Genomic DNA, 10,072 nt, shown 5'->3' with positions numbered 1-10,072 from the left:
TATAAGGAATTTTACTTAGATTTATTTTCTAGAAATACTTAAGAGTATTATATATAAACTTTAAGAGTATAAAGGTATAAATAACTAAGAGAGATATTATTAAAAGCTTTATAATAGATAAATAAATAAAAAATATAAAAATATAAAAGAAAATTAAAAAATTAGAAGTAATTTAAGAAAATAAGATTAATAAGAATTATAAAACCTATAATAATATTATTATAATAAGTAATAAAAATATTATTATAAAAAAAAGAAAAAAAAAAGATTATTATAAAATAAAAAACTCTAATTATAATAATAATAGCTATATTTAAGCTATTAATATTAAATAATTAATAACGCGAAGTAATTACTAAATTAATAATAATTAATTAATTATAAAAAAAAATAATAAATTTATAATAAAGATTATAATTATTATAAAAGATAAAATATAAAAGATATAATAAATAATTAATAATATATTATAAAGACTTATTAAAGCTTAAGATTATTAAAAGATTATTATATTTAAATATCTTTAGTATTAAATAAAGAGATAAAATAATTAGCTAAATAAGCTTAAGGGATTAAGCTCCCTAGAGAGGGGGTAATTATAAGAGTATTTAAGTTATATTAATTATTATTAGTAAATTAGAGAATCCTTAGATTATTATATAGGTTTTAGACTATATAAAACTCTTTTTATTAGAGGCTTATAAAGGCTTTATAATAAATTAAAGTTATATTAATATATTAAACTTACTTTTTTATTTTTAATATTATCCTAATTATATTTATTAGGCCTATATCTTTATAATAGTAAATTCCTTTTTATAAAATTTTTTTTTATTTAGCTTATTATATAAAAATTATATTTTATATTAAATTATTATAATTTAAGATTATTTATAATTTAAGATTATTATAATTTAATACCTTTTATAATTTATTAAAAATTATAAATATATATATATATATTTCTTATATATTAAATAAAATACTTAATTACCTTAATTATTAATAATATTTAATTACCTTAATTTATAATAGATATATTACTAAATATAACCTTTTTTACTTAGATTTATATATTACTTTTACTTATTAATAATAAACCCTTGGTTTATTTATAGTTAGAACCTAATTATTATATAAAGGGGTAATTAGAGCTAATAGGAGCTAATAGGGTACTAAGAGGGGCTAATAAATAGCTAATCTAAAGCTAAGCTAATAAGTAAAAAGGCCCTAAAAGCAGTGATCTATAGTAGGGCATATATTACTTAAGTTTTATCTTATAATACTAAAGGAATTTCTCTAGTATTATTAGTATTAGATAAAGCAAGTTACATAATGCTTATAGAGCAGTATGCACAGCTGGAAGCGCGCAGGCAAAGAATCCTAGAGCTTAAGACTATCGAGGAGGAGCAAGCAGCACTATGAGCACGACTAAGTAAGATGCAAGGAGGAAATGGAACAGAGTAACTTTTCAACACGATTAAGGAAGCTAGCTAGTCGAATCAATTATTACCTACGGGCCCAAAAAGATGTATGCCCGGTATAGGGTTGGTCACTCCGGGATTCACCGCAAGGCAGCCAAGCTTGACATGTGTGGCAAACAGCTCATAGTTGTCAGGGCTCTGCAAGCTAGAGTTGCGGTCCAAGGCAAGAATCCTAGGGAGTCCAGGCTCTGCATCTAGAGACATGTTTCCAGGTATCCCGGACTTACGCAGGGTCGAGTGGACCGTCTTTTGAATGACGGTGGATGCTCGGGAGGGAAACCAACCCCAGGCGTCGGGCCTATCGTAGACATAACACCTCTTGGGTAAGACTGAGAGGTCAAAGAATGGGTCGCAGTAGCCAATCTGGAGTGATGGCTCTCTCAGGTAGGCCATGAGAATTCTATCATTGGAGACACAGTCCCTGTAGTACTCGCGACAGAACTCGTGGATGCGGGAAGAGTCGTTTCGGCATTTTTCTGCCGTGTCGGAAAAGATCTTGGCGACATGTTGACGGATCGGCACGTCTGCGAAGCCGAAAGCCTCCTCCATCCTCCAAGAAGGGCCGTTGAGTGCCGCTTCTTGGGCAGCGAGAGACATTTGAACGCAGTGGGAGAGTGACTCTCGCATCCTGGGAACTCTCCCCCCCTTGCAGTTCTCCCGGCGAATCCACCGTCGGTCCCGGAGATACTTTGCACGCACGCTCCCGGCAGCTTCACCGTTGACATTGAACTTGACGGTGTTGGACTGGTAGGGGATGAAGCCTGCGATGTGGCGCCCCTTGATCTGACCAAAGGGCAAAGCACCCAGTAGCTGGATTGTATGTTCACCACCGCCCGTGAGATCGTAGTTTTGAGCAACGTCAAACTTGACCCTGATCGTTTTGCCGCTGGGGATGGTGGTGAAATGCTTCCTCTTGAGCCTTGTGTAGTCGATTTTCGGCACTATGCCCAAGAAGGCCACGCGTTTTCCTGCTCAAAGTTAGTACAACAGGACAGAGTGCAAAAGACCATTCACGAACCTCTGGTAAAGATTTCGGCTCTCTTGACAGGAGCCCCCCTGTGAAGAAAGGTGGCATAGTTGAGCACCTTTATGCTTTCCACGTTGTGATTGTATATCGTGGCCTCGAAGTCGAACCCGCCCTCGCGAACTCTTTTCAAGACGATATCCAAAGGAATCGGGTACGCGACTTCCACTTTTCCTTTTGCGCCTCCTTTTTTCTCAGCAGCTGTTGCCCACGACGCCAGGGCAGTCAGCGCCGTGAGGAAGAAGGTGGCTCTCATTGTTGGGAGAATGCCCTGCGTGAAAAGCTGGTAAAGAGAGGCCAATGTTCATAAAACAGCCACGGCAGAGCAAGCCGAGACTTAGACCCCCTTGGACAATCACAAGAGGTGAACAGTAAACGTGAGTAAAAGGGGAGAAAGGGTGAAGCGCCAAAGGAGCAGAACACCACGCTGTGGTACTGGGAACGGCACCGGTTTATCTAGTTTCCCAAGAGTGGAACTGCCGAGACGACACAAGTACAGCTGAGCTCGTTAAAGACAGATCGCCACTTCCCACTCCGTCTATGATGCTTCCACGGTAAGCACAATTGGTGGTTCGGACCTCACCCTGCAGAGGAGGAATTTTAAGTTGATTGGGTCTGCTGTGTGAAGCAAACGAGTGGAGGCTATGATGTAGCTCATGACGCTCTTGACTTGCGCAGAGTTAAACCCGCAAGTCTATGCCTGGTTGAAGGCATGTGTCAGTTAGAAAACATTCCCAACATGGCACAATGTCGGGTTGATTAGCGACTGAGCTTTACGCGAGGGTCAGACGAATCTCATCCCCCCTCAGGTTCCTTGCCGTACGACGTTCCTTGTTTGCTCGGGTAACCGTTCTGCAGTACCGTTTCTCGATTTTTTTTCTGCATGGGTATTTTTGAAACTTGAAGTGAAAAAGAGAATCGGACTCTACCGTCTCCATGCTTGTGTATGGGATTTCGCATCGACGGAGCGTTGACTTAAGTATCTGGAGCTCAACACTACCTTTCCCGCCAACCTCCACCTACTAGGTCTCATCGACTGTCTTGAGCGCATTTTTTATGCACAGGATGCCATGGCTTGGCCTTTGGCAAGCTTCAGCCCGAAAAAAGAAATGTGGCTTCCACAGATACTCCGCAACCGGAACGCCAAACTACAAGCACAGCCGAGAGCGACAGCCACGCCCCAGGACAAGATCTCGAAAGCTCGACCGAGAAAAATATGGCAGAAGCTCTAGAAATCGCAAAGGGACCCTTAAAGATTCAATTAAGGAGAATGTGCAACGTATCTTGAGGTCATGGGGAATACTGGAGTCTTGATTGGATCTGAGTGACGAGCACTGATTGCCTTGGCGGGGCATCGGCGACAACTTATCCATAAGCTGAGCACTCCGCATTATGTTGTGAAAGCACTTTGGTGACAAGTGCAAGGCATCATAGCCCAATCATCACTTGGAAAGAGTCGATGAACTGCTCATCACTGCGTCTTGGCGCCCTTGAGAAGATGTAGTCGTGACGTTGAAGGCTGGCCAACAATTGACGACACACGACGAGAATCCGGCTTGTCGCATAAGTAGGGCCGGTATTTTGACGGCCACCTTTCACTATCTCTAGTGTCGCAGCTTAGCCCTAGCCGAATTTTTCCTTCTACACAAATCGAATGTTCGAGAAGCTAAATGGAGCTGGTAGGTAGATGTGCAGTCGAAGAGAAATTAGGATGGCGTAACGCAAGGGCTTGGGAGTTGAACACAAGTATCTAGTTACAATAAGCACCTCGGCCTCCACCAGACCACTCGAGCATCGCAAACCTATGCTGAGTATCCCTTTTCGAGGCGATGTAATGACAGATAGGAGCTGAACTAGTAGATTGCTGTGCATCAAATATGGGCTAGCATATATGCATCGCACGAGTTCTTTCAGCGGCTGATCAAGCATTTTATATCCGTCACTGCGCGGTAGTATCCGTCCCGGAAGCTCGGAAACGTGCCGAGGAAAATGCCCGGCCACGGTCTCCATTTCCGACCGTGTTCCGGGAAACGTCTGCCGAGGCCGGCTCCGAAAGCGGGTCCCATCAAGATGAACGAAGATCTCAGGGAATGTTGGGAATATTCTCCTGTCGATAGATGGGCTACGGGCTTCTTATTCTGTCCATGATCTATCGTGACAACTTGTTTGAGCCCTCAAGCTTTCTCTGCGTCAAGTCTATCCACAATCGCCCTGTGTTCCCACGAGAACGCCCCTGGTCTCTGTCCACAACCAAACGACAATGATACACCAATCTTGACGATCCAATTCGCAGAAATGACGCAAGGCAGCCGAAATGCCGAGGTTTCGAGAGCCGAACGTGCTCTTCATGACCAATACAACCTCCTCCCTCGGTCCCAGCTAGTGTCCTGCTTAGGAATACTCTCCTTCTGTATGCTGATCAGTTTCATCGACCAGAACGGAATTAGCATTACTCAGCCCACGATCGCCAAAGATCTCGATGCGTCGGCAACAATCTCTTGGGCGGGCACTTCGTCGTTAATCGCGAATACCACCTTCCAAATGCTATATGGTCGTCTATCCGACATCTTTGGACGAAAGGCAGTGTTTCTTGGGGCCGTTGCCTTGCTAGCCATTGCAGACCTGATATGTGGTCTGTCAAAAAGTCCTGCCATGTTCTACGTCTTTCGGGGTGTGTCTGGCATCGGGAGCGGCGGCATCGCCAACATCGCCATGATCATCGTCAGCGACGTCGTCACTCTTGAGGAAAGAGGCAAATATCAAGGGATCTTTGGCACCATGGTAGGTCTAGGAAACCTGATAGGACCATTTCTTGCCGCTGCTTTTATTAAGCGTTCAACTTGGAGAGCCTTCTTTTACATGCTGGCACCCCTTGGTGCCATTGCAGGGGTGGTTTCATATTTGTTTCTGCCAAACAAGCCACCTACAGCGACCCTTAAGGAGAGTGCAGCGAGGATTGACTATGGAGGTTCCTTTACAATATCACTAGGGATCATACTTCTACTCATCCCGATATCTGGAGGTAATTGGCGACCCTTTCATGTCCCTTTCTTAGGAACTATTATTGACCTCAAACCTTTTATAGGCGGTGCCTACTTTGACTGGAACTCGCCAATGGTGATAAGCATGCTTGCAATTGGATCCTTTTCTTGTCTTCTATTTCTGGTCATAGAATGGAAGATTGCCAAGCTACCAATGATGCCTGGTAAGTTCTTTCATGTTTGAGTAGGTATAATTATACTAACATCGACAGTGACAATATTCGCCAACAAGGAGGTTGTGATCTTATTGATCCACTCCTTTCTCTTCGGCGCCGTGTATCAGTCGTGCATTTACTATCTCCCCCTCTACCTACTAAACGCACGGCAATTTGAAGTCCTCGAGGCGGCAGCAATATCAACTGCCTTGTTCACCTTTCAAGCTGTATTTTCCACACTTAGTGGTCTATACATATCTCATTTCAATCGATATGGCGAGGTGATCTGGTTTGGGTTCGCCACATGGACACTGTAAGTTATCTTGGCGGGTAATACTATTTATCATCATGCTAACCTTAAGTTTCCTTTCAGTGGAGCTGGTCTTTGTCTGACCTTTGACCGCAATACATCACCCGGAGCCATAATTGGGCCTTTGATGGTGATTGGCGTCGGAGTGGGTTGCATCTTCCAACCGACGTTGGTGGCGCTCCAAGCCCATTCACCCAAATCTCGACGAGCTGTCATTATATCGAACCGTAATTTCTTTCGATGCTGTGGTGGTGCTGTTGGGCTAGCAATCTCAGCAGCTATTCTCCAAGCAGCTCTTCGATCCAAGTTACCAGCAGAATACGCGTACCTGGCAGACAGCACGTATGCGCTCCCGACCGACCTGGAGCAAGGGCCCCTTACAGAAAGAGTGTATGATGCTTATATGCATGCGAGCCACTCTGTGTTCTTGATGCAGTTTCCAATGATAGGGGTATCCTTGATTGGTTGCTTATTTATCAAGGATCAGGGCTTGGAAGGAAGAGAAGAGACTAGCACTAGCGAGGAGGAGCCTCAAGGGACGATGTTGGGATCGCAAGATAATGCATCAAAAGTCCCGTAGCACACGCAGCATGATTCTCTCTATTTTGTCAAGTATAAATTGTATGCACAATCACCAAGGCTTGATGTGGGTGATTGGCTGATTAGATCTGCAGGAGCTGTCATTGAGACGCTGTGAGAAGCCGTGTTTCGTGATGGGCAGTTTGATGACACGACATCCTCTCTACATCGGTAGAATGTTGCTGTGAACTATGTGGCATGTGCATGAGAGAAAATAGACTGCCGGTGGAGAGAGTGGAGGTGTTATTAGAGGCGCCGATATTGATGATAGGGCACTCGCTTGATAATTAGAGTAGTCAAAGAAGCCACAAGAATTCTCAACTATATCATCTTCTATCTCTTGGTGTTGATGGCCAAGCTTGGGGCACCAAACAAGACAATATGCACCAAAGCATGGTTTGCAATTCGAGTACAAGGATGTCATCCTGATCCTTCTGATGAGTAATAATCGTGCAACTTGCGACGCTGGCATCATCCCTTTTGAACAACAAATAATTATCCCATCAACGCTCAACACCCGAACATAGAGGTTAAAAAAATTGGCCAGTATCAAACTGTGGTGACGATTTTCTAGCAATGGCTCGCAAACCTCGAAGGCTTTTGGTGCCCTTCCTCTTTGCGTTAATCCCCGCCATCACCAACGTTGATGCGAATTACTGGCCAGAATGGACTCGTCGAGATCCCTGCCCAGCCAAGATCAACGCCGTGATCCCCGTGGGCTCACCATTCGGCAATCACGAGACTGTGCATGAAGCTATGAAAACGTGCACAAACATCACCGAGCTATCCATCTATACTGGTTTCTTCGGATGCACCGGATTCCCGGACCGCTACAGCCTGCCCTTTGCGCTTGACGGCAGTGATCGCTATCTCTCAGCTCCTCGGGTCTTGACACTAGACGCCTACGAGTTTGATGACATAGAGTGGCAAAAAGTTCTCCCTCCAAGGCCGCATTGGTCGAACGACGACGGAAGCTGGCCTTCCTCGTCTTCACCCAACCCCATCATCGCGATGACTGTTGAGCTATACTATCACACCCGCTGGTTCCTCGATCATCTATCTTATCCTCTGACGGGAATGTTCCGCGATTACGAATGGTGGAGCTGGTGGAGCTCCGGCAAGGCAGCCAAGTGGTACAGATGGAGAAGGCTACCAGTCGAGTACCGATCAAAAGACAACATGGAGCTATGGCTTGAAGCCATGGACTTTTCCCATGTCCATACTCTTTCCATCAAGCAACATAACACTCCCAAGCCAAAAGGAGACGCCCTTTTTCGTCGTTTACCACAAGCACTCACCAGTCTTCGCTCGCTCACCATCGGCGGTCGATGGGTGGATTGGAAGACTGAGTTAGAGAGGTGGGAGGCCGAACCTGGACCCCTCCCAAAACAAAAATTGAAGTCACCGAGGGCGCCCCGTGCTCTTGAGTTTACCATGGCTTTACCGGCCTCGTCTTTGACCAATTTTACTTGGATCGAAAGTGCAACCGTCGATGCAGACGTCTTCGACGCTGTGCTTCGACACCATGGGCCATCACTGAGACAGCTGAAGTGGATCAATGCAGAGGTTGAGAGAGATCCAAGGCCTACTTTGTCAACAGAACAGCTGAAAAATCTGGGGGAATGGGCCCCTGAGCTGGCAGACCTAACAATAGACTTGGACCGCGAGCAGGAGGACTGGCCGAGGGAAAAGCTCAATGCGTTAGGGAAAAGCTTGCCCAGGCTAAAGAACCTGACACTCTACCTCAACTTGGAAGCCGTCAATGTCAAAAACGAGACGATGCACCCTACCACTCGCTACGACTTTCCGTTCGCGCCACAGTCTCTGGCACGGCCTCTGTTGGACGCCAACGGAGCACGCGACATGTTTCTGTTACTCCAAGAATCCCAGCCTGGGGATGAACTAGAGACTGTCTTGTTCAGAGAGGGAGACTGGGATGGCCAAGACGATTTAGCCATGCGCTCCTACGACCTTTGGTCGGAAGGTCTGCGTAACTGGGCAAGGTGCACCATCCTGGGAGAAGACGGAGACCGACTCAAAGATGGCCCGAGATGCTACGCCGAGTACAACATCGAGTACGAGAAATTCAAAGAAGGTCGACAGGGGGAGGACTTATACTAAAATAGCATTCGTGTTTGTTGGCCGAAGGATTGTGGCTCTGTCTGAGTCTCCGAGGTGGCCGACTCAATTTACCACCCATGCAACGTTCCAGTACTATTGGGATGTGACAATACTTATCCCAAAGACAGAGTACTCTGCACAATACAGAACGGCTCTCAGACCAATGCTAATAATTCATTCAAAGGTGCATGGTGTAGTAAGCGATAGAATCCTTTCATTGGCATTCGCCTTCAACATGACATGTTCTGCCTCCCTTTCCGTCCCAATACCTCTCATACAGCCACATGTGTCTCAGCTATGCAACGAGCTATGTTTAATCCAACCAAGTATATCCCTCGCCCTCCTGCAGGAACACTTTGAAGTCAGACACGAGATCAACTGACACTGACCGATCTCGCAAAAACTGATCGTCTGAGTAAGGTGGGATGGAGCAAAGTGGCAGAGGCATAAGTGGAGTTTTGGTTAATAATCTGGCAAAAATGATCTCGTTGCCGCACGTGTACTGTATATCATGAGGAAGTGTCCACGGATTCATTTTCTTTCCGTGGCTTGGTACTTGGCAGGATCCTTTGCGCAGCTGATCAGCTTACTCCTCGTATAGACAATCCTAGCCATGACCTTGATCACACAATCCAAGCTAGACATCCTCTAGCTTTCGACTTGCAAGTCGAGGCCTCCGAGCACTATTCTAGTCTTCAATATCCCAACAAATCAATAACTGTAACTCGAGTTTCACAATGGACGGTTCAAGAAGTGCGGCCAGCCCTATCGCCCGAAGCCGCAATAGGTGTCCCCGGCCGAAGCCACTATTTCATCGCCGCTGACGGGCTCAGCCCCTCCACCAAATTAGTGCCCGGCGCCGAAGCCGATGGAGCCTGGTCGCCGATTCCGCTTACCTGCTGTAAACTTCTGACTTGCGTCATTTCAATTAAACGGGATCTTGGTGTCGGATTGCGAGATCGCAAGGACTGTGCCGTGGGCTGCCAAGCTGTTCAATCGACGAACAACAGGGAATGCAGTCCTATTTGGGACATGAATTCGCGAGAGGTATTCCTTCCTGATGCGTGTCTTGTCTATTCTAAGAGTGTAATTACCAATATTCCCAAAACGAGTAACTGTCAACTCGTGATGCTACGCCGTAGGGCTGTTCCTCGAGCACAGCCCCCCTTGGTCCAAGGCTCTCTGCGGGGGTCACCGACGCCACGGTTAAGCTTGTGGGAGTTGGCGGAGCTGAGCCTCGCCGACTCTGTTGTGCCGCTGTTAGTGCTGATTTCGGTGAGATGGGATTTGATTGGGACGGACTTGGGCGCAGCTGAAAGCCTCTGATGCCGACAGGTGAAAAATAAGCGGCGAGAGGC

General features: G+C 45.6%; 3 protein-coding genes across 3 annotated transcripts; 2 read left to right on the top strand and 1 right to left on the bottom strand.

Moving 5' to 3' along the window:
• Positions 1-1,277: 1,277 nt before the first annotated feature.
• NECHADRAFT_87000 (uncharacterized protein) lies at positions 1,278-2,764 on the bottom strand (the record flags this gene model as incomplete). The annotated part of the gene is made up of 4 exons (XM_003042008.1): positions 1,278-1,285; positions 1,514-1,678; positions 1,712-2,452; positions 2,503-2,764. The coding sequence occupies 4 exons, from the start codon at positions 2,762-2,764 to the stop codon at positions 1,278-1,280; spliced, it is 1,176 nt and encodes a 391-aa protein (XP_003042054.1).
• Positions 2,765-4,803: 2,039 nt separating this feature from the next.
• On the top strand, positions 4,804-6,608 carry NECHADRAFT_97444 (uncharacterized protein; the record flags this gene model as incomplete). The annotated part of the gene is made up of 5 exons (XM_003042079.1): positions 4,804-5,530; positions 5,594-5,713; positions 5,762-6,017; positions 6,078-6,557; positions 6,587-6,608. 5 exons carry the CDS (start codon positions 4,804-4,806, stop codon positions 6,606-6,608), a joined length of 1,605 nt encoding a protein of 534 aa, XP_003042125.1.
• A 561-nt stretch (positions 6,609-7,169) lies between these two features.
• Positions 7,170-8,714, top strand: NECHADRAFT_86998 (uncharacterized protein; the record flags this gene model as incomplete). Its single annotated transcript, XM_003042078.1, has 1 exon — positions 7,170-8,714. One exon carries the CDS (start codon positions 7,170-7,172, stop codon positions 8,712-8,714), a length of 1,545 nt encoding a protein of 514 aa, XP_003042124.1.
• Positions 8,715-10,072: the final 1,358 nt, after the last annotated feature.

Source organism: Fusarium vanettenii (assembly GCF_000151355.1).
Source record: "Fusarium vanettenii 77-13-4 chromosome 11 genomic scaffold NECHAsca_39_chr11_5_0, whole genome shotgun sequence".
Lineage (NCBI taxonomy): Eukaryota > Fungi > Ascomycota > Sordariomycetes > Hypocreales > Nectriaceae > Fusarium > Fusarium vanettenii.
Note: the sequence above shows the minus strand (reverse complement) of the source record. Positions and strands in the feature narration are given on the sequence as shown.